The sequence below is a fragment of the Sebastes fasciatus genome, chromosome 9 (genome assembly GCF_043250625.1).
Source record: "Sebastes fasciatus isolate fSebFas1 chromosome 9, fSebFas1.pri, whole genome shotgun sequence".
Taxonomy (NCBI): Eukaryota; Metazoa; Chordata; class Actinopteri; order Perciformes; family Sebastidae; genus Sebastes; species Sebastes fasciatus.
In genome coordinates this window covers 8,702,854-8,726,377 of record NC_133803.1, presented here as the reverse complement: position 1 = coordinate 8,726,377, position 23,524 = coordinate 8,702,854, and the positions used below count along the sequence as shown (strand labels likewise).

The 23,524-nt window shown below is 42.2% G+C and overlaps 2 protein-coding genes across 5 annotated transcripts in view; both read right to left on the bottom strand.

Moving 5' to 3' along the window:
• The window catches only part of loxl4 (lysyl oxidase-like 4), a 32,781-nt gene extending 23,442 nt beyond the window's left edge, over positions 1 to 9,339 (bottom strand). The window contains exons 1-4 of the mRNA XM_074645836.1: positions 9,257 to 9,339; positions 7,798 to 8,142; positions 5,770 to 6,065; positions 5,469 to 5,683 (exon numbers count right to left, since the gene is read on the bottom strand). Of these exons, the coding sequence (XP_074501937.1) occupies positions 5,469 to 5,683; positions 5,770 to 6,065; positions 7,798 to 8,122 (836 nt within the window). The 5' untranslated portion in view covers positions 8,123 to 8,142; positions 9,257 to 9,339. The remainder of the gene's footprint in view (positions 1 to 5,468; positions 5,684 to 5,769; positions 6,066 to 7,797; positions 8,143 to 9,256) is intronic.
• A 4,361-nt stretch (positions 9,340 to 13,700) lies between these two features.
• On the bottom strand, positions 13,701 to 23,245 carry LOC141773779 (uncharacterized). 4 transcript variants are annotated; one of them, XM_074645821.1, is made up of 16 exons: positions 23,037 to 23,245; positions 20,304 to 20,386; positions 20,133 to 20,213; positions 19,945 to 20,001; positions 19,703 to 19,864; positions 19,412 to 19,525; positions 18,818 to 18,863; positions 18,519 to 18,612; positions 18,279 to 18,420; positions 18,061 to 18,165; positions 17,772 to 17,865; positions 17,589 to 17,622; positions 17,324 to 17,401; positions 17,037 to 17,139; positions 16,823 to 16,944; positions 13,701 to 15,947 (listed from the first exon to the last, which is right to left on the bottom strand). In XM_074645821.1, exons 1-16 carry the CDS (start codon positions 23,092 to 23,094, stop codon positions 15,812 to 15,814), a joined length of 1,509 nt encoding a protein of 502 aa, XP_074501922.1. In that variant the 5' UTR covers positions 23,095 to 23,245; the 3' UTR covers positions 13,701 to 15,811. The 4 variants fall into 4 exon arrangements, with proteins under 4 accessions (XP_074501922.1, XP_074501925.1, XP_074501923.1 ...); XM_074645824.1 differs by having other exon boundaries at positions 17,324 to 17,398; XM_074645822.1 differs by having other exon boundaries at positions 18,519 to 18,609.
• Positions 23,246 to 23,524: the final 279 nt, after the last annotated feature.

The window sequence follows — 23,524 nt, the reverse complement described above, 5'->3', positions numbered from 1 at the left end:
AAACCTTGGTTTAAAGGTTTACTCAGCTCATTAGGACGCTTGAAAATATCTTAACAGTGGACCTAACGCTCAGCTAAAAAAAAATGAAAAAGAAGGCCAAGATGAAACTAGTTTTAATTAAAATGTTAAATATTTTAGAAAAAACTTTAAGTATCTGTGAGAAGGATCTTGCATGTCCAATAGTTGCTAAATATTTCCATACAGACCAGTGAGCTGATAAAAATCACTATGTTTCAACTCAGTTTTGAAGTCTTTTCCAGGTCACAAAAATAGCCACCAGCATGCATACAGAAATTAAAAGATGGTAAAATAAATTAGAGAGGAGGTCATTGAGGAAGATCACACAGAAGTCAGACAGTGAAAGCCAAAACTCGGTCACTCAAAATGTCACACAAAAGCCTGAAAATGATACCCTCATCATAAGAACATTTCAGCTGAAACATAATTAAAAATAAAATGCCGGTTAAGTCCCCAAATCACTACGGTGACAGGGGAAGACAGACAGCTGCTGACACAGCGGGCTGCGCTGCAAACTGCAGCTGTAATTGGACATATTTCACACGAGCAAGCGAAAATCTGGCTCGTCTGCTCCTGTACTTTCTCTCCGTCTCCTCTTCCTCTTGTTACTCTCTTCCTCCTCCTTCGCCAACTACTGTATGTCTTACTCTCTCGCTCTCTCCCTCTCTCACAGCTATAATTGGGGGTGTTTTTTTTCACTCTCAGCAGAAACCCCGAAGAGCCTTGGTCCTGACCAACCTGTAATTACAGCATCTTCAGAGTCTCATCCAAGAGACACAGGGAGCCGAGAGACATGGCATGGTCCGCGATTTCTAAGAATGGACTGAGAGACTTGGAGCAAGTTGGAGAAACAGTGGGGGAGTGTCGCTCGCTAAATTTGGTGAAACCATGCAATGCAACCCCAAGCTTTTCTGGCAACTGTTTCAGCGGAAGATGTTACATGAAAACTGAACATCGTATTGTCTCGCACCCAATTGTTTCTCCTCGACTCTGCTCACATTTTGTACAGTAATTATAATTACAGTGGCAATTTCAGGCAGAGGGCAATCCTTACAATTACTCATAAGTAAAGGCTGAAACAGCACTACCAGAATTCCAAGTATTCTTTTTGTTGTATATAAACATCCCCAGAACAATAACAAAGATATGGTTTCATCCTGAAAACCAAATACTATAAGATAAGTTGAGTTATCACTATCATAAAGCCCCTTTCCCACTTGACAAAAAACCCACGAACACCCACTAACATCTGGCTTTTCTCTTTAAGGTTTCAATTGGCATTCATTCCCAGGACAAATTACTCTGCAATAGTCAAGAGGAATTTATCGGCTCCAGCTCCGATCAGCCAGCCCAGTCGCACAGACTGGAAACAAAATTTATGTATGCCAACTAATTGTGGAACGGGAAGTATAAAGAGCGGCGAACGCCAAGTAGGGAGGTGGTCGGAGTGTTTGGGTGAGTCAAAAAACATAGGGCTTTTGCCCAGGAGACCGCTGTTCGTGTCCCGTGTGAAACCAGAAGTCAAAGTTGATTTATTTGCAACGTAACTTCCGTACTTAAGTTACAGCACTTCCAGAGTTATTTGAACCCAAACCACGATCTTTTTCTAAAGCTAAATAAGTAGTTTTTGTCACGGAACTTCCGTCCTTATGTTACGCCACTTTCGATGTTATTTTAACCCAAACCACTATATTTTCCTAAACCTAACTACATTAAGTAGTTTTGTTGCCTAAACCTAACTAAGTAGATTGTTGCCTAAGCCTAACCAAGTCGATCTTTTCCTAAACCTAACTAAGTAGTTTTATTTTGAAAAGACTGGAGTGCGTCGCATGCTGTTGAAAGTCGTGTAGAGCGTCACGAAAAAAAAGGGGAAATTTGTGTCTACGTACACCAATCAAATAGATTCAATTTCGTGACTATTTCACGAAATGCTTTGAGACTGTGTTGGATCAGCAGTGATGGAAACATGACACCCGGGTGGCCACGCTAATTTTCTGACGCGATGCTATGTGACGCGCGTTGAAGTGACTATAAAATGTCAAAAAACAACAGGGATTTGGACAATTATTGTAATTTATTAACGTACAAAATATACAATTAATACTCAAAGCCACCTGGCTCCATTGACAAAAACTGATCATTGAAACACACTTCAGTCAAACTCAACAGAAACAAAATAAAACTGTCTTTGTTAGTCTTCCACTGATCCAACAATCACCAACTCTGGTTTGAGTTTGAAAGAGAGGCTGAATGAGTAACGATATAAAAAAAGAAGTAACCACCGTAACATTTTCACTGTTTACTAACCCTGTTTTCTGACGCATTCGTGACATCGAACGTGACACACCAGAAAAAAATAGAAAGGCGGACTTGTCTACTGGCAATGGAAAAGGAGTCCATCACCTATTTGAACGCGTTTTCCCATGTTTAAAAAACCTGCATATATGCGCTAATTTTGGTGGAAAAAGGGTTTAAAATAACTCGCTGGCAGCTAAGACGTTGAGGCAAGAGTACACCTCGAACCAGTTTGAAGTCAGAGAGAGAACAGATATGCATCTGTGGACATAGAAAACAGGTACAGATTTGGAAACAAACACATCATCGTGGTTCAGACCAGTATAGTGCAAAACACCAGGACGGGCAGACCAAGATGTATCGAGTCACGACCGCTTCCATGCCAGAGCCTTATAATTTACACGCACAATAAAAAAATCAACATAATGGCATACACCCGCCCAAACGTTTCACTGTACATTTAGAAGCAGATATGTTTCACTTTGTTGTGGCTTAGGTCAAAAGACTGAAAGAGCCCATGGAGTGCTATTGTTTAAGTTTCTTTTCTTTGACCTTAGAGTGAGATTAAAAAACAACATCCTGAATCAGCCACTGAGCAGATTCCCTGCAGGCTTCAGTCCAAGCCCTTCAAGCTACAGCGGCCCTGTCCTCCTCTGTCATATCTCTCTTCTTGGTGAGCGGCCAAATCTCTTATGTTACAGCCATACAAATCTTCCCACCTTATTGCTCATTCAACTATTACTTGTACTTCTCATTTCCCATTCTTTGCATTAAGTGGCGAATCTGTGCTGCGATGGAAAATCTAAGCGAGGCATGAAAAGCATCACACCTGCAATGCGGGGAAGCTGTGTGCTCTAATAAATGATCCTGTACAGCGTCAGGCCAGGCTGTTGGACCACAGCTCATTCTGAGGACCTTTTATTACTGAAGATACGATGCCTGGTGATGCCCTCGTCCTACAACAATAGAATCCAGTTATAGCGTCACTGTGTTCCCAATAACAGAGTTCAGCGGACATAGCTGAATTCAAGGGCAATGCAGAAATACTTTCAGTGAGTGAGTGACTGTACTCCAAAAGGGACGTTTGTAAAGTCAATAAAAAGTTAGAAAAGTCTATAAAACAAATGAGTTACCCCCTCAACAGTTACAGCCTTTCAGTAGAAAGAGGAATCTAGCACCTACAGTACAGAGCAGATGTTGCAGTCTGTCGCCAGTTGAGTCAGAATAACCCCAGCCAAGAGAGGGAAGGAATAGCTAAACTGTGAATCACCTAGAGCCGGCAGCTCTCCAGGAACCAGATCCAACTGGGTCCCCATTCCTCTGAGGACAGCAAAATGGTCAGACACTATTCATTCTTACTAGATAATAATAGCACTGGAGTAATTCTCTGCTAATGTGTGGTCCTCCTGTGGTTGAAGAGCAGAACCTTCCTAAAATCCACTGTCAATGTTTTTTTTTCAGCAGGAGGAGAGGAAATAGAGATCAGAGTCAAAGGGGCAAAAGGAGACACTTAAATACAATTTAAAGTAAGTACATGTCTCATTGGAACACTGTTTCCATAAGAGTATGCACGTGTACATGACAGGGCTAGGTAACGAACAGTTTAAAAAAAAAGTAATGGTTTGACTTTTTGGGAAATTCACTTTCTTGTCAAGAGTTAGAGAAGATTGATACCACTTTCATATCTGTCGGTTAAATATTAGGAACCAAGCAGCAACCTCTCGTGCAACGCAGAAGTGCCAAAAACTGCAGTTCCTTAAATGGCCACTTGAGGCTAGCTCAATCCCCATAGACCCCTATGTTAAAATCAGTGGGCAACTTCGGGGTCTGAGAAGTGAAGCCAATGCTGAAGTGTCTTAAAATTGCATTCTTTCTAATAGCCAGCAGGGGGCGACTCCTCTGGTTGCAAAAACAAGTCTGATTGTATAGAAGTCTATGAGAAAATGACCCTACTTCTCACTTGATTTATTACCTCAGTAAACATTGTAAACATGAGTTTATGGTCTCAATCGCTAGTTTCAAATCTTCTTTAATACAGCATGATGTTCATTTAGTAAATTATGGTCCCATTTAGAGTCAAATAGACCATAAAGCAGGGTGTGCTTTAGGGCGGGCCACCTTATGCTTGACAGGTCGCTACCATGGAGTTGTCGGCTCTGGGAGGTGTCGGCTCTGGGAGTTGTCCGTGTTTTCGTCTTACAACTTTAATTATCCTTCCTTATTTTAATCATATTTTTCCTAATTTTGAAGTATGCTTTATTTAGGAAAGTTCTCCTTTGGTTACTTTATCTTAAGGCCAAATGAAACACTGATGAATTTGAGTAATTTGGCTCATTTTGATGAACACATTGAACACATTTCTATGTTCCCCGAAAATAGAAGTTCCCTGAACGTATTGAAAGTGTTGTTTAGGTTTTGGTACCAAATCTAAAGTATTATACTGGCAACACTATCAAAACAATTTCAAATGACACCCAGCCCTCGTACGCATGCACTGGCAGCATGTCACACGCGCTGTTGAAGTGGGATGTAAAAATGAAGAGATGCATGGCTGACTCAAGCCTGCAAAGGCTGCCCTGCCAATAAGACGAGTCGCTTCACAAAGACCCTCATCCCGCTCTCCAATAGCCACCTCTGTCCCACACATGGTATCGATGAGACAGTTAAAGCACAATCAGCAGTGATATTACACCTCAGCATGGGAATCTAAAAGTTAAAGTGGGGCTGTTTGTCTGAGAGCCGCAAGCTGAAGATAGCATCAGAGAGAGAGTGAGAGAGAGAGGCAATGAGGTGAGCAGAGGTGATTTGCCTAGAGAGAGGTGTAGAGAAAGGGCAGCAGAGAGAGGACAGGGATGCCTTTATCATCATCCTGAGGCTGGGGGAGGGAGGAGGGGGGAGTAAAGGGGGACACGGGGCAGAAGTGGCTGGGGGATGAAGATAAGCCCAACAAAAGGCCTTTACTCAAAGTGGCTCTAAATGGGATGCCACTGTTGTTTGGATGAGTTTTTATTCACTTAACAACGGGCTGAATGGCAAAGCATGTTGCCCTTCTGAACCACAGTCAACAGCCCAGAGTGATGTAATCTAATAACTTGAGTTCATGAAGGTGAAATGTGTTGCTCTCAGTGCAGCTAGCAGGAAAGATTCATACTCACTTGTATGTTTTGGCGTTGTGCTGAGTAGCCTCTGGAAAGCCAAGCATCCCGCACACAACTCGGCTGCTGTTGACACTCCAACCCAGGTCGCAAACCTGCCTCCATCTCCCAGCGTGCTTCACTTCCACCACACCCTCTGTGATCAGGCTCTTCTTCTTGGTAGACATGAGGATGGGACGAAGGCGGACTTCCTCGATTTTCACCTTACTGTGACCCTTTGGGGCAGATGCACATCACAATCTACTGTTACATGCGTTTTTTGTGAATGACAGAGAAATGTGTCAGAGGTAAACTGCTGTACCTCGTGGTGTCTTTGGAACCTGGGGATCTCATATTGATGCCCGTTTCCATAATGGCCATATCCTGGATGCCTGCGGGTGGTCACAAGGCCCTGCCACTGAGGCGCGGGACTGCCATTGGGCCTGGCGGGGGTGCTGGGGCCCCTGACAGCCGCCTGATCCGGCCTGCGATCAGCGGTGCACACCACCCCCAAGTCTTCAGAGTGCTTACAGTCATTCACCCCCCAACCGTTGTGTTTGCAGTCCTTCAAGGACTGCTCCGAGCCGTCACAGCGTACATTATCCATCCATATCGGGCCTTGTGGAAGGATAAACAATTCATTACTTCACTCATTGTGAGTTTCATTGATTGTTCAATAGACAGACTGGGCATTGCATCTACACAAGGGCCCGAATCAGTTCCTAAACACCTAACACTTGACTTTTACTGGCACGCTGATTTAGGGCTGCACCTTAGCGGCGTGCTTAGCGGTAGATACACAGTATTTTACAAGGCAGGGCACTGTAGATCCTGCTCCTTGAATCCACTCAACCTTCTCTTTAATTTGGATTTAAAAGCAGCAGTAAAGAATGTCCATAAACCACAGCAAGTGTTGCACAACTCTGGCAAGCGAATGCTGTCATTATTCTAAAACAAATGCCCCTTTTTGGCCCATATATTTGCTCTACCAGCCTGCCAGGCGACCGTAACGAGATGTAGACTCCAATGCCACAACAAGTTATCTTTGGCACTTTATGATGTTAGTTATTTTGGATGTCTTAATTGGTGGTCTTTTCATGAAGCCATGCATTTAAGTGCGTTGCGGGGGTGGGACACTGTAACATGGACATTTTGCAGGAGACAGGTTGCGATAATCTGGTCCAATATGGCCGCCTATCTTTTGAAGCTGAGACATCTTAAATCTAATAAATAACTGTGATAATCTAATGGGCTTTTTTCAGAGCAGACCTTTTGACTTGTCATGGCAGGAAAAGCACAGGTGTAATTAATACCATTAACGATGACTCTGTTGCGATTAACTGCGTTCCAATACCTATACTACCATACTATTTAGTAAGCCAGAAAAAGATTTAGTATGTCCCAATACATAGTATGTCAAATGCAGTATGCCAAAAATACCAGGATGTCCTACTGCATCCAGTCACATATTGCAGTATGCACAAAGAGTACAGAAGCAAAGAGACTAAACTCTGGTGTTTTTTTGACAACAGCTGCTGCCGCCATTTTGGACTGAAAACACTTATTATATATATAATATTTTATTGTTCAAAAGGCCATTTCGGTCAAATTCGAAAATAGAATAGAAATAATTTTGTTTTACTTTTGTACGCCACTTTTAAGGCGAACATTTTACTGGCGTCCGGTAGTCGCTTTCCGTCCAAAATGCCGGAAGCGTAGCTTTGCTGCTGGTCGCTGATGTTGCAATGGAATGAACAATTGACTTTTTCACTTCTTGGCAATATACGTTCTTTGGTACGCAAGCCAGCATGCTTTTCTGGCTATTCTGACCCACAATTCTCTGGACAGTGGATATATGATCAAGAGGGTCAAGGCGAAATGTTACGATGAAGTAGTATGTCCCAATCGTACTGTATGCATACTGCATGCAACAGGACATACTTTGTAAGGGCAGCTGCGGTATATGTGCTAAAAGTAGACAGAAAAAGTATGCAATTTGGAACGTAGCCTAAGTGTATTAGTAAGTATTTTACTGAGCCAGCATGTACAGTCCTGGTAAAGGAGGTTGCACTTAGCCCTAAGCATAAAAATGTGATTTTATTTTGAAATCTTGGATGTGCTACCCTACCCAGCATGCACAGTGTCCGGGGCTCTGAAAGCTAAATGGACTGCAGCCCTTATTATGATCATTAATTACACCTGTGGTTTATCAAAGGCCTATCATAGCTCGTTTTATCACTCACATCCAGTCAGTTTGACTTTGGCCTACTAGACCATGGTGACATTTGACCTTCCCTCAGTAAAATGTTTCACTACTAATTGTATTTGTATACAGGAAGTGCTCTCTCACCTGCTCCCTCTCCATACTTGGCGCTGTGGGCCCAGGTCACCCCACTCTGGAAGCCCAGCTCTCTGCACACCACGTTGGCCATCTTGATGTCCACCTCGTCATCGCAGACGGTCCCCCACGTGTTGTTGTGCAGCACCTCCACGCGCCCTTCGTGCGGCTCTCGCGCATAGTTGCCAGCCAGACGCACCTTGGCGGCGGGTGCGCGAGGCGCCCTGCTGCGCTGCGAGGACGTGGTCCGTCGAGGCTCAGCGCGAGCGGGACAGGAGAGGGACAGCAGCAGCGCGAGGAGGAGGAGGAGGGAGCTCGAGCAGAGGGCGCGGGTCATCGTGACTGCGAGGAGGGGGTCTGCAGGTAAAACATGAAATACTGAATACATCATTCATTCTACTTCTGCTTAATTAGACCAAGATGTTTTATTCATTTGTGTTAAATTGACCAGTTGAGTCATTTCATTGTCTTGTCAGTTTAAAGCTGCAGGCTGATTTAACACATCACCACTTTTAGATATATCCTGAAACTTGAACTATGGTGCATTAAAGAGTAATTCCCTTCAAGTCCAACAGCCAGTAGGGACCCTGCCAGGCCTGGTTATTAAACGGACCAACGGTGACATCCTCTGGACACAATAGTTCAGGTACTCAATAGCAGAATACAGCCAGTGTATCTGCTCTCAGACAGAGAGGTCAAACTTGCTTTGTAGTCCCACTGCACATTTGATTTAACTTCACTGCTGCAGCATCAATTTTGTGATGGCACTGCATGCCAAAACACATAAAATGAATAGGCTACTACTTTTCATGTCAAACACAGGCGTATAATTAGAGATACAACCAACCAACGCACTTTTGTATTGCAATTCACGTGAATAAACACCCTCCCCAGGGCTCACTAAACCAGACAGAAACACGAGGCTGCTGGAGGTTAACAAGTGTCACAGCCAAACAACAAGGCAGTGGTGGTGACAGAAACATTAAATCACCGCTGCATGCACACAGTGAGCACAAAATACACAAAATCTGTTTGTCTATTGTGACGATAAAATTATAAAGAACAAACCAACAACAAAAAAACAAACAGACTTTGCAGACTGGCCTCAGTAAATCATAGTGGTTAAAAAAAAGCAACTTATATGGTATAACTTCTTATACTGTATATCGCTTGTTACTGCTTAATTCAATGCAAGATTTTAACAACAAATATCTCTACTAAATGTTTGAACTTTTGCAGTATTATAGCTAAAATATTGTTAAAATTAATGTAGTTAAAGTCAAGAATAAAGAGAGGGGAAAAGCATCTCAACCCTTAAAAACACCTGTTACACTCTAGATGCATATTTCACAATAAAATTAAAATAAAATTAAACAATAAATTAAAATAACAGATAAATCAAGTGAAAATAAAATAACATTCTTTACCGAGAAAAATGTAAAAGGAGAAGGTAAGGTGAAAGTTCACTCACCTGGCAGGCAGCAGATGTTTGCAGTGGTGGACGTCACTGGCTAGGGGAGAGTGACTGAGTGAAGGAGTGTGTCTACTAAATGCTCTCCTTAGTCAATCCTCCCTTTTGCCCTCCTTCTCCCTATATCCCTCCCTCCCTCCCTCCCTCTTGTGCTCCCTTTCCCTCTAGGTATCTTTCTCCCATATACTGTAGAAGCGTTGACATATTTCAAGTGCTAAAATGTAAAGCTGGTTTATTAAATTGCAACCTCATTGTCTGCATAATGCTCCGACACGTTTTCTATGAAATCTAAAAAATATCAAAGTAGTGGGTTCCCTCCACTGATGGAGGATTTGTCATTTTAACTTATTCTGTTTCTTTGCTGACATTTGTAGCAGTCGTTCCTCACGGATGAATGAATGTGACAGTGAATGTTTCAGAAATTAGTCTCCAGCATCCACAAGATGTTTAGCACCTTAGCAGAAAATTGATTGAACATTATAAAACTAATTTTCATAACCAAATCAAGTGTTCTTTTCTGGCCTCTTTACACCTCTCTTCTCTGATAGGCTGAAGACGCTTTACACAACTGCCCGGGCAGAGCGTTACAAAACCTTTAGGGTGAACGTGTGTAAATGTGACCAACAGGAAGGACTCTGGTTCCAGAATAGTTTCAAACATCAAGCTCCAAGTGTCTTAAAGAAGCTCCCTACACCACAGGGTAGATATTTCCTTGTTGAGATGGCCGCAAACCACCGACTCTAAAATAGGCCCAGCCTCACCGTAGCCATGGTGCACGTGACTGATGAGAATATGCCATACCACCCCTGCCTGCCCAGGAGTGTTACTACCAGTCTAACCTATCATCATGGTATAGAAAGCATAAAGATTTGAGTCATCGGTGTAGGTCCAGATAAAAAAAAAATGAGGAAAAAGTTTATGGCTTTCTAGCCGGGGTCACTTCAGTGCTCGGTCCTGGTCCCATTTAGGTTTGCTACTAAGGCCTTTCTGCGTGTTTGAAACTTGTTTATTTATTTTTTGAGTCATTTCGGGAGGATTTGGGACAAATTTAGCTACATGGAAATGTTGTGGCGTCAGGGTGTTGTGTTGATAAACTGTATTCCAGTTTTCGAGTAAACCTCAGCGGGCACCTTTTTGAGGCAGCGAGGTTTATTCATAGACGTGAAGAATTACAATCATGACAGGGGGAGGTAGGAGCCGAAAACATCAACCAAAGACCGTAAAAACACTTCCTCGTATACAGAGCTCTAACAGGGTGCAAAAAAAAAAATCATACGTTACATTTACGCGTGTTTGTGTGCACAAACTTTGAAGAAGTAATTGAGATATTTGCGTGTGCGAGTGATGGTGTGACTGGGTGGTAGGATGGTGGTCCCTCCCTGACTGGTAAACCCTAACAGGAAGAGCAGACCCCCTATTAGCGGGGCCAAATCAGAGGGATCTCCAAGGCCGACAGGGAGAGGAAAGAGAGATGTAAAAGAGAAAGGAAGTGCGAAGGTTAAAAATATAACTATCATTGCTGTGTGTGACATTCTTCCATTAGAACTCGCACTGTTGCGTATCAGACTAATTAAACTAGACCAGACAGGTGTCCCTGCCTGTGTGCCAATACTTAACAGCTCAGTGTGTGTGTGTGTGTGTGTGTGTGTGTGTGTGTGTGTTAGTGAGAGTGCATTACAGGGCTCTCGGAGGGCTCATAGGGCTACAAGTATCTGAGAGCAGCTCTCTGTGGCAGAACGCTCTCTCTCTCTCTCTCACTCTCACTCTCTCTCTCTCTCTCTCTCTCTCTCTCTCTCTCTCTCTCTCTCTCTCTCTCTCTCTCTCTCTCTCTCTCTCTCTCTCTCTCCACCTCTCCACCTCTCTAATTACGCCGACCGAGCCGGCTCTGCCCTTAACCCACAATCTGTGGAGGCATGAAATAAATACATGCTCTCCAACAATAAACAAGTGCCTTTTCAAACGACAGCACCTCCTCATGCTCACCCCCACTGCCGTCTCTTCAGGCTTTCATAATGCTTTTACTTGGAGCATGTGGGCACATACTGTAGAGATAGAGGATATGCTGTACAGGTTAGCGAGGGCTGAGAGTGCAGAGAGCTATACATAGAGGTTGATCTAGAACAGGGGTGCACAAACGTTTTCCCTTGAAGTGCCAAAACTGGAGCTTAATGGTAGGCCACGGGGCCTAAAGCAAACACCTGTTGTATTTTACTGTTAAGATGCAAAATGGTACTAGGATCCCAAGTTCCCCTGATTGAATATTCTTTTATTTTTTACATAGTTAACTGCTTAAAACCCACCCGCTGAATTCATTTACAGTCATACCCAAATTATGCAATTCCAAAACTGTTTAGGGACCCCAGTATACAGAAATATTCAAACACACCATTTTTAGTGTAGGCAAAAATGACACATTTATACTGCATTCAAAACACTGCATTTTTTTTTTGTTGCCCAAAACTGCATGTGATTATCATCAAGCAGGCATGTTTGTAAACAGGAGACTCGTGGGTACCCATAGAACCCATTTTTATTCACATATCTTGCGCGCACCCCGCCTTCGCCCAGTGTCAGCTGGGATCGGCTCCAGCCCCCCCGCGACCCTGAATAGGATAAGCGGTAACAGATAATGGATGGATGGATGGATGGATCTTGATGTCAGAGGTCAAGGGACCCCTGTAAAAATGGCCATGCCAGTTTTCCTCGCTAAAATTTAGTTAAGTTTGGAGCGTTATATAGCCTCCTTCACGACTGGCTAACATGACATGGATGGTACCAATGGGTTCCTTAGGTAGTCTCATATGATACCAGTATCTTTACTCTAGCTCTAAAACTGAGCCTCCTCTGAAACACAGTGAAGTGGGTCGAGATCGCCGGCGATCCTGCAGGTCTTTTAATAAAACATTTTTTTTTTAAACGCTCACATCTGTTGGGCCAAATCAAACCTTATGGCGAGCCAACTTTGGCCCACGGGCCCCACTATGGGCACCCAGCTGATCTTGCATCAAAGGGCATCTTTGCCATAACTTCAAGGCGCTCTAAAGTGTGGCTATGGGGTTAAATTTATTAAATTAGGTTAAAATTTATATTAATTTATTATTAATTTATACCTTTACACTTCCACTTAAATTTCATATATAATGGTTGTAAATCTTTAGCAGCCATTTTTTCCCCTTATTTAAAGGACATGCACTTAATTTAGAGTACTCCACCAATTTATTATTGCACATTCACATAGTCAGGGGAATAGAAAAAGAGAAAGTAGGGCTGCACAATGAATCAAATTTTTATCTAAATCGCAATATGGCCTACTGCCATTTTCAAATCGCAGGAGGCACAATATTTGTTAAAGGCGAAATGTGTGTCAAAATACCATTTAAAATTAAATATGTCCTGGCCTATACACCATATTCTACAAACTTCAGAAAACATTTTTGTTTGGTAGAGATCCCCACAATAATCACACTATAATCATGTTAATATGTTTTTCAATGAAAATGAGAATAATTGTGTCAAATTTTCATTCCCTCTGATATCGCAAATCATATTGCAATTGCAATATCAGTCAAAATAATCTCAATTCGATATTTTTTCTAAATCATTCAGCCCTAAAGGAAAGATCAAAATCATAGCAGCAGTGGCCAAGATATCCAGATTTTAGTCCCTAGTCTGGATCAAACTCTAAAAAACACTCACGCACATAATGCAACTCCATAGCATCTTTCATTACACCGCCCCTGCCTCCTTTGCAAAATGCCCACTTCTTTAACCCAACACCTCTAGTTTGTAATGCAGGCTTTCTGTTATTGGTTTATTTTAAACTTTGGAAGATATTATTACTCATTTTGAGTAAACTTCCATGTGAAAATCAGTGGAGTGTCCCTTTAATGTTGCAGCCTCGTGCACTCTCACACTTGCATGGACTACACATGCATTGGCAGGTGGCATTAGGTTTTAGTTACTCTCTATTCAACATGTCTTATGTGGGATATTGGTTGCTTTTCCCACACGTTCTCAGTAGTGTTAATCATGTCTCCATCTCCCACTGGTCTCCCACTGGTCTGAGTGGTTACGGATTCCCTAATGCATCTTTCATGCTGGCCACACAAGTGTCTCCCACTAGTGATGACAGGGTTACCATATTCCCCCCACACCAGCCAGGCCTGCTTTGATTTACTTCTTCAGGGTTTTGAGTATCAGGAATGACTTAAAGCAACGTCTCGGTTCCTGGAGATCAAAAAAAGATGAATGTGTATGCAATGCATAGGCTGGTTAAGTCAGTGACATATTCCAGTGCAAACCTTTCATGTACAACACTGCCGCCTTGTGGACGGCAGGAAAACCGCACACCACTGCCAGAAAATTCATGTTTATGACATATAGGTAGCATAACTCAGATGTTTCTCCCCCAATTTGTGCCATTACTCATGTAGAGACTCAGAAGTAGGTGGTTCAAATACATTTATTAAATATAAAAGACTTTTTTTGCAGTGCAGTAACGATAATACAAAGTATTTGGAAGATTAACAGGATTGCAGTGCTCTGGTGATCAACGTGTACATCATAATTAAAAATGCATTTTCCTGAAATAGTTTCAAACAAGGTAAAAAGACTAAAAACATACCAAATAACTCAAATTAAACCCAGGGAAATCGTTTGTCCAAATTTGAAATGTCCATAAGATGAAATCAAAATATGCTATGATAACATCCAATGCATTTTATTAGTCGGCAAAATTAACCATAGTTAACAGCACCAGTCACAAAAGAGAGCGAGTTTGTTAAATTAACAAGTGCAGTCTTAAAAGTTTGGTGTCCAATTCCTTTTTCACAAGTGTTAGCCACAAGACGGAAAGTAAATACGAGAAAAGCAGAAGTGCAGCGTGTGACCGTGTTTGCACCGAATGGTTCTTACTAATGCTTGTCTCTTAAAGCAGGAAAGAAACAGAAGAGGGACTTTTAGAAAAGGCCAGTAAATGAAAAGCTGCATTCAGCTCTCAAGTTACATTGTAAAAAAGAGAAACAGAAAAAAACACTTTGGTATAAATAGGGAAATAAATACTCTCTCTATGCCGTGCATAGTTTACTAGTGAACGTAGTGTGGACTTGAACCAGGTGCTGTAGCTGTAATCGTAATCTAGTGGATGATACAGACACATGCTAATGGGTTTTAATGCATTGTCTAGTGTTGAAACTCATTCAAGAACGAGGCTGTTTTCAGTGCAGAGCCATCAGATGAAGCATTCTTTGGTTCACTGAAATACTGAAATGGAGGACCTTAGGTCAAAAACACTGAGTGAATCATGTTACACATGTTACACGTGTGGGCACATGACTGAACATGACTCTTTTGTAAGGCACTGTCCTGTAGTATGTACTTGTTCATCAATGACATTGCCATGTCACAGACATTAAAGTAGGTGTTTGCATGTCTGACACAGAGTCGGCACTTTTCTTTTGCATAGACATAAAGCAGGTTGGGTGTTTCTATTACTTCTTCCACGCCGTACAAGTATGGTCACGAAGGACAACGAGTCCTCCATCACTTGCAGTGTGTGAATTCCATCTTTCAACAAAAGGGCAGCCAATAAAGAGAGTGAAATATACACCTAATCCGTGCGTTAATGCGTACAATTTGAAATCCCTCAAGACAAATTTGTGGTTCTTATGTATGATCATCTTAACTGAGGCTTCATGGCACAGTATAAAGGCATCTCTCTGGGCCTCTGTAGCTTGTTGACTAGAGGATCTCATCTGCATAGGGGAGGTACTGAAATGCCAAGTACATCTGTTGGTGAGTCTTTGGTCTGGCGGGAACAATGTGTTGATATTGGAACAGGAACAACGAATGGGAAATGCAGCCCCAGACTGAAGCGCAGACTGAACCGCAGACTGATGTGAGCAGTTGTGGGCCGTGGATAAACCTTAAACTGTTAAAAGTCAGGTTCACAAACTGCAACTTAAAGTATTGGCCGAGTTACTGTACTTTAAAAATAGGGAGGAACACTGATTTGTGATGGAATTTCAAAAGGAAGGTCGACAGGATCATCACTGAACAACCTTGGCCAGAAAAATCCATACCAAGCCTTTCATTACTGAGGTACATGACAGAGCCATTACTTTTCCCCCCCATAGTGTACCAAGGCAGTTTCACTTCCTCCTTATGTTGTATGCCTGTGAGGTTAGGTTGTATCCATTAGAGCTGGAATAGATCACCATGTGACATGAAGGGCTGCAAATGTGAAGGTTTTCATTTAAAACAAAGACTACACCAGGTGATGTTGTTGCTCCCCTCTGGTTAATGTAATACTGAGCAATATCATTGAGTCTTTAGTTGAAATGACAACCTTCATGCTCCCAGTCCTTTGTGGCACATGTGTGACTACCCCTGCCTCAGAGCCTGAGTGCTGACTCAGATCCTTTGACTATTCTGGTCCATTCTGCTATAGTGAATATTTTCAGCCCAGAGAACCTGGTCCAGTAAGTACCGGCTCCTTTGGCTCAGTCTGTGCATCCCAGTTCCATGCACACTACTGAGGCGGAGAGTAAACGGAGTTCAAGGCTGCCATGGCTTCCTGTCCTTGCCTTTCTGATCAGGAATGTGTTTGTAGCGACACTTGTCCCCGAAATGGCAGCCGGTGGTTCTCCAGAAGTAACACTCGTCTTCGTTCACTGGGCCGCGTCGTCGAGGTCTTGAAAGAGAGGGAGATGATATAAAAAAGGGACAAAAGACAGACTAAAGGGATAGTTCGGGTGTTTTGAAGTGGGGTTGTATGAGGTACTTATACATAGCCAGTGTATTACCTACAGTAGATGCCCCCAGTTTGGAGAAGCAGACAGGAGTTACCGCATGGAACCAAAGCAATGTACCGCTGTGGACAGGGCCGGGCAGCAAAACGTATTTTAATGTCAGTTTGAGTGTACGCTATATTTAGAATATTTTCCCTGGTTTACCTTGCCGTGAGACAGCTATACAGTCCATTTCCGACGGGGAACTGAAGCAAGTTATCTATGCTCTCGCAAAAGCCATCAGTCTCCATTGAAAAAAAACAGTAATTTTACCTTGCAAAACACGGGAGTTGCTGGTCTACCACTGCCTCAATTGGTTAGTTTGTTTGTGTTTTTGTATGACTTTGGTTAGTTCGGATTCCCCAAAGTCACACAATAGCATGAACAAGCTATCCGATCGAGGCAGTGGTAGACCAGCAACCCCCGTGTTCTGCCATGTAAAATTACAGTTTTTTTCAACGGAGTCTGGTGGCTTTGGCAAGAGCACAGATGGATACAACGGCCACAGTTCCCCGTTGGAAAGGGCAGTCTGGCGGGAAGGTGAACCGGCAAAAATATTCTAAATATAGTGTACACTATTTTTTTTTTTAGGTGGCTAAAATATGTTTTGCTAATGCCCCCCCGTCCACAGCAGTACATTGCTTTGCTCCAGTTCTGATATTCCTGTCTGCTTCTCCAAACTGGGGGCATGCCAACCGTCACCTCTCAACTACCTCATACAACCCCACTTCAAAAAAACGGAACTATCCCTACAAATATAAAAGCAAGAGCTTCTTACCCAACAGCTGCTCCTGCCTGCTGTGTGACAGGGAGACAGGTCTTGAGTGGAATTGGGATGACCCTCTGAGTGCGACGGTCAGGATAGCGCACCACTAAACGCGTGTTCTCAATACAATAACCCTGCGAGAGGAAGCACACACGCCACTCTAAGTCCGTTACAATGTTCTTTAACAAAACAGACACAAGATTGATCAGGCCAGATAAGTACTCACGTTCAGTTTCTCCATGGCACGAGCTGCCATGTTTGCATTCTTGAAGTTGACAAAGGCACAGAATCTCTCATGTAGAACGCGGATACTCTCAATCTCACCGTACCTACAATGCAAAACAAACAACTTAACGGACAAGTCAATAACCACCTTGGTTAAACATTAGATAAACAAGTGTTTGCTGTCTAATTAGTTTCCAATTATTGAATTAAGATTAGAACGTTTATATAGACTGATTTGAAGTCGTGATTTAGGTTAGTGTCAAATATCGTACTGGACTAGGGTCATACATTTTAAAAAGGTCCCATAGGTGTTTCTCAGTTAGCTCAGTGGTCACATTTCCCACCCACAGAGACGGGCAAGGGCTTCTGAGGAAAAGAGAAAGAGAAAGAATGTGACTGAAAGCAATAAAATCACAGCTCAGAAAAATGTACTCGTTCAAACTTCTCCAAAGAACACTGAAGTTGCGACAACCTATAAAAGACAAATGAGTCAAAGAAATCTATTTCCCCTTCTGACCCGTGGCTTTGATTGGACAAACAAATAGTCACCTACCCTGGTTGCACAACTGATGGATCTTGGCTCCCAGCTGCAAAACAAAAAGAGCTTCATTAACAGAAAGAAAAGGCTGTAGGACTCTAACATATAGCCTATTACTGCTTACATTACTGCTCTCCAGTGTTACAAAGAGAAAATGCAGGCCCTTTTTTTTAATAAAATATGTACATGTGATCTTACCCCTGGAAGCATCAGAACAAGATGCCAGAACAGCCTGCACAGTTGAAAATTTCTCCAGCAGTAGGACACTTTGCACTTCATCAATACCAAGCTCCTGAGGAAAGAATAGAAAAAAAATAATAACCAGTCGTGAAAACGCATTCAAATGAATTCAATTTTAAATCAAGATGACCAGTTTAATAACAAAATGTTGCTTGTAAAAAAATGAGTGGAAGCTCAGTTCATTTTCATTTGCAGTTACCGAGCTTACAGGAAACACCTTTGCCGCTTGGTTTTTGGGTGTATTTACCATTAACTGGAGCACTTTGCAGTTAAAGAGGTCATTGACTGCCTCCTCACAGTCTTTGTCGAGTTTCAGCACCTGCTCCATGGCCCTCTCTGCCTCACTGTATCGCTGCAACGCACGCAAAGACCCATAAAAATGAGTTAGTAAAAGGCTGATCTAATCACACTGTAAGTGTGAAGCTATTCAGCAGATATTTCCTTGATTACATGCCATGTACGCACCTTCATGCCCATGAGAGCACTGCCCTTGCGGAAGTGTCCTTTGGGCCAGTCCGGGGCCAGCTGAATGGAGCGTTCAGCATCTGCCAGGGCCTGAGGGTGCTGCTCCAAGCAGTAATAGCAGTAGGAACGATTCCCAAAGAACCTACAGGACGCAATTTATTAATGCAAAAAGGAATACATGTGTATAAAAATGTATGTCCTCCCTTTGTAATAAACTAGTCATGATCACAGATGATGTACCTGTAATCCTTTGGATCACATTTGATGGCTTCTGTAAACATACTGACAGCTTGTGCGTACTGCCCCTCCTGCACCAGCTTTATGCCTTTTTCTGCTAGAAAGAAAAAATGCTTGTAAATAATTCTCTGGTGAGTCGGCAGCCCGAGGGCTCGACTGACCGCAGTGCTGCCAGTGTTTACATACTTGCACAAAAGGAAATGTGTAAATCAATAATTTCCTCTAAAGCTTTGGATCTTTGTCAATGAATAACCTATTAAAAGGCTGGTTGCGTGCCATGCTATGCAAAAACCATTCCTTACCAGTCAGTGACGCGCTTTTCTTGGTCATAGTGTCAGTTCCATTTGTCTGTAAGAAAAATATTATTTTATATTATTATATTGTTTTTATCAGTTCATGTTTACAACTGTGAAAATTAACTTGATCATCAAGTTCTGAACACTCAACAGGAAGTGCTCGGATTTGCCTTTTTCACTCAACAGGAAGTGCTCGGATTTGCCTTTTCAAATCAGGTGCACAAATGATGCATAAAATACTTTAAACTGATGACAAAAGAATACATATGTACGTATATATTTTTTTAAACAGCTTTTAGAAGAGTGTTTTAGTTTTATGCATCTACTTTGTTTTGTCATTAATATAGAGTAATCTACTATAACGACTAAAAATTTAAGACACAAATGACCAGGATCTAAGCTTCATCCTACAGCTGCAATATAGACACACGCATACACATAATAACAACTGTTGTAAAGGTTTTCGTGGTCCAGAGTCCACTTTTCTACACATCAGACTTTGGCACTGCCAGAGAAACAAACTGCTGCCACAAGAAAAAATAGTACATCTAGTACAGTATAGTACTTCTCATCTCACATTATCTGTTAGCATTCATTCACCTCTCTCCTGGCCTCGTTCTCCTTGTTTTCTTTGGACTTGCGACTCGATCCTTTGGGTTTGATATGGCTAGCAGCATTAGCAAAGAAGGCACTGCTCACATCCCACTCTGGCTCCTGTGGGACGCAGAAAGTCAGACGTTGGTGTTTAGTCATGTGCCGTCCAGGCCTACAAGCATGCAGGCTTCCATATCAAACACATATACTCTTGAGCACCTATGGCGTATAATGATAATAAAAGTGATAGCAACAGAGGATTCATGCATGCATAATACTGTAGAACAGTTCCCCGACCTCTTCAGCGGGTCTGTCCTGGGTCTTCTGTTGTCCTGAAGGAGCCATGACTGGAATGGCGTCATACTTTGCCTCCTTTTTCTCCTCCTCAGCACCGACTTCCGCTTCTGACTCGCTCTCATCCAGTTCAGACTCTGCACCTCCATCCTCATCTTCATCATCCTAACGTGTATAAATATCTAGTTATTCACAGTAAAGGCAAATGTAGAGTGATTTCCTAGAAGGAATAATGTGATTATTACCCGTTCAGTACTCTCATTTTGCTTAACCTGCTCCTGCTTCTTACGTTTTCGACGTTGCTGAAACAGATGCAGTACTCGACACGTCATAAAATGCACGACTTTACCCATCATTCATAGCATAATGAGCTTTACTTATTAAAGGTGCAACAAGTAGGATCTTTAAGGGGTGTAGGGATTTGTTCGCCAACCTTCCTCTTGGCTTTGCGTCGCTCTGCCCTCTGTCTGGCCTTCTCCTCTTCACTCAGATCCTCTTCTCCATTTAATACATCCTAAACACACACACACACACACATTTGAACATTGTAGGTTCACCCTCGCAGTCCTTACAATGCCCTGTCAGTCTGACACCATTTGTTTACCTGTGACAAAATGGCATCATCTCTTGGGTCATTTGCGGCACCGCAGTCCATCTGCTCCTCCTGCTGCTGCTGGACAGGGGGGCCTGTTGGGAAATACACACGGCACTTTAGAACCTGATTATATCGTCTTCATTTTTGTCAATGTTTGGGAACCAGATGTGTTGTCAGTTGAAACGGCTCTAATCAAAAAAATGTCTATTCTTGAAATGTTGAAACGTTCAGTCCGCACATCAAGTCATTACTTATGCACATTATGTTCTATCAGGAAGGTAGCCATCAGCTACACATGCCTTAATAATCATAGGGATTTGCAATAATGTTGCTCTGTACAAGATGTTGTAAACATCTGCACCACAAGCAGCATTGTATGTGTCCTAACCTGACAACCACAGGAATTTGTCTTCTGGATGGCAAATAAACTTGTTCCTCCTTCCTCATTCCTCATTCAAGCCTTCGACCTTTGATAACAAAATGCAAAACTCTAAAATGACATTGGGTGGGGACAGGAAAGATGATGTAATGCTTTCTTATAAAAAAAAAAAAGAGCTAGGAAAGTTCAACATGAGACAAAAATGCGTAAAGTTGTTGATTTAAGTTGTTTCTTTTTTTGGTCTTAAAGAGAGAGAGAGATGTTTGCTCAAACTTTTCCACAGGCTCAACATGCAGCACACAGCTGCCTCGGGCACTGCTGTTTGAGAACACCGTATCTTTTCTCAGAAACGTGGTTGAAAAATTACATTAAAAACAACCACTGCCTTGAATGTGGGATGTGTGTGTGTGTTGGGGGTCATAGATCAGATCAAACCAAAACCCTGGATCTGATTTAGGCCTAATGGCAGCAGACAAATGAAAAGACAAAGGGGAAGCAAAACACTAGACCATGCAGGATTCAATGTGGTGTCAGATTTCCATTTGTTCACTAGTGACAAATTCATACTTGGTCTGTGACTCATGTTATGGCATTGATGGAAGTGATTGCAACTCTCCTACTGCTCAGCACAGTTTCGCTCTTTAAGCATACTACATTTCTTGTGGGACAAGCAAAAGAGGACAAGCAGCCACTGGACTTCCTCATTCTGTCTTTATATATATATGTTTTTAGGGTACTGGGGCTCTGTCAACATTTAGACAGTGCTGATGAAGGCAAAAAAAAAAGGCCATCCATCCATGCACATTCCAGGCAGCACATTTTTTTCGCATCTGTCGAACCAAGTCTCATTAGCTTCAGTAAAGAGTCTACCATTCCACCATCAGTGTCTCCAAACATACATAGAAAGTGGAAGGAATTTCAGCTGTCCGTGTCTGGCCCACTACTCAAATGTCAAGAAGCAACCACTGCTGAAGTGCAACTCCATCCCATCAGCTGAATCAGGCTTTTTTTTTTTTTTTTGTTAAACCTTAACTATAACGGAATGTCCTCCTAACAAATAAATGATCCAAGATCAGTGGACAAAAGCAACAAAAGAGTCTCTGTCTCTCCCCCCTTCAAGGAGACTGCTTAAATTAGAGTTGAGCTGAAAGGTGAGCTCTTTCAACAGGAATGTAAAATAACAGTGTATCATCATGGAGCAGAGCTTTAAAAACCTGGAAGTTAGGGGGGTGTAGGAAAATATTGATACAGTATCGTATCATGTTATGTTTCATGATACTGTATCGATTCTCAAAAACACTAATAATTAATAGTTTACATGCAAAAATGAACTCAGTCAATACTTACTAGATACTAGATATGGGCCCTCTCAGTGTATATGCCTTCTCAAAGTAGTGCTATGATGTTGGGTGTTACAGGGATTGTTATAAATATAGATCCCAACTGTTGTGATGGCATAAAAAAAATATATCGCCTTGCTTACAGTATCGCAATATATTGAATCGTAACCTCTGTATCATGACACGTATCGTATCGCCATATTCTTGCCAATACACAGCTTTACTGGAAATCAGCTTCAGTTTCTTTTCACCCAAAGAGAGAGAGAGAGAGAGCGAGAGAGAGAGAGAGAGAGAGATCATTAAAATAATCACTACTAAATCAGGTGTCAGTGATTTTGTAAACTGACTAAAAGAAGAACCACCAAAACAATCAGTCTGCTCTCTGATGTGACATTTGAGGACACAGATTTAGATTACACGCTTCATAGATTATGTCAGTAAACTAACCTGCTCTACAGCCTGCACCTCTAGGAAACTAAACTCACATAAAGAGGAACAAAGTGTGGGCACATCATGACTATATTTAAAGAAACATAACGTGATGCTCATACAACTCAATGGATGTATCTTCTGGGTTTACAGGGCTTTTGCCACCTATTGGAGGCATTGTTATCATACCAGCATGCACAGTGGGAATGGACATCTAATCTGGATTATTTATGTCCTTTTACGCACATCTACTGCTATGTAAAGCGTGATCAGACTTGTATGTTATGTTATTAGTGGCGTAGTGGATGTAAAAAAGTGTTTAAATGTGTGTTTTAGATGCGACTGCGCAAACTTGGAAGTGGTGCAAGCCAGGGTGTAGCTGGCACAGAGAGAGGAACTCTCATTGTTTGACCAAGAACTCAGTTTGAACTTCACGACAAAAGACATCTACGACCACAGATACTTAATCAACCAGCTCAGATCATATCCACGGTTTCACTGTCACACACACGCTTCATTATCGCTTCATTGGATCAATTACTAGACTTGCGGTCGAGTTCAGAAAGTTTTGTAAAAGTGGGACGTTTTTCTTACCGCTCCCGAGTCCCAACAGCCTGCATATATCTCTGGTGAATTTCATGAGTGCAACCATCCAGCATTATCCTCTCAAATAGCCCACCATAAAGGGTTTAAACAGATGTTTAAGGTCAGTGTGAACACGTTTGAAACATTGGGGACAATCGGTATCGAATCTGCGGGAATCTTTTGGTGGTTTAGTCCACTTCCTGAGCGTCAAACGCCGACGCACGGTCCACCCTGAGCAGCGGCGTCTTAAAGGCGCAGTACACCACCATCCATTATTCAACGCTTCACAGCTTATCATGGCTTTTAAAGGTTTTAAACAATCAATTATTCAGACAAAAAATGTTCTACATTCACAATTATTTGCAACAAAGACAATCACAGACTCAAATGATTACTTTGATAAATGTATCAAAGTAATTCAATTAGATACATAGTGTGTCACACACACACAGTAATATTTATCTACAAAAATATAAAGCACACGAAGTGATGAAAAG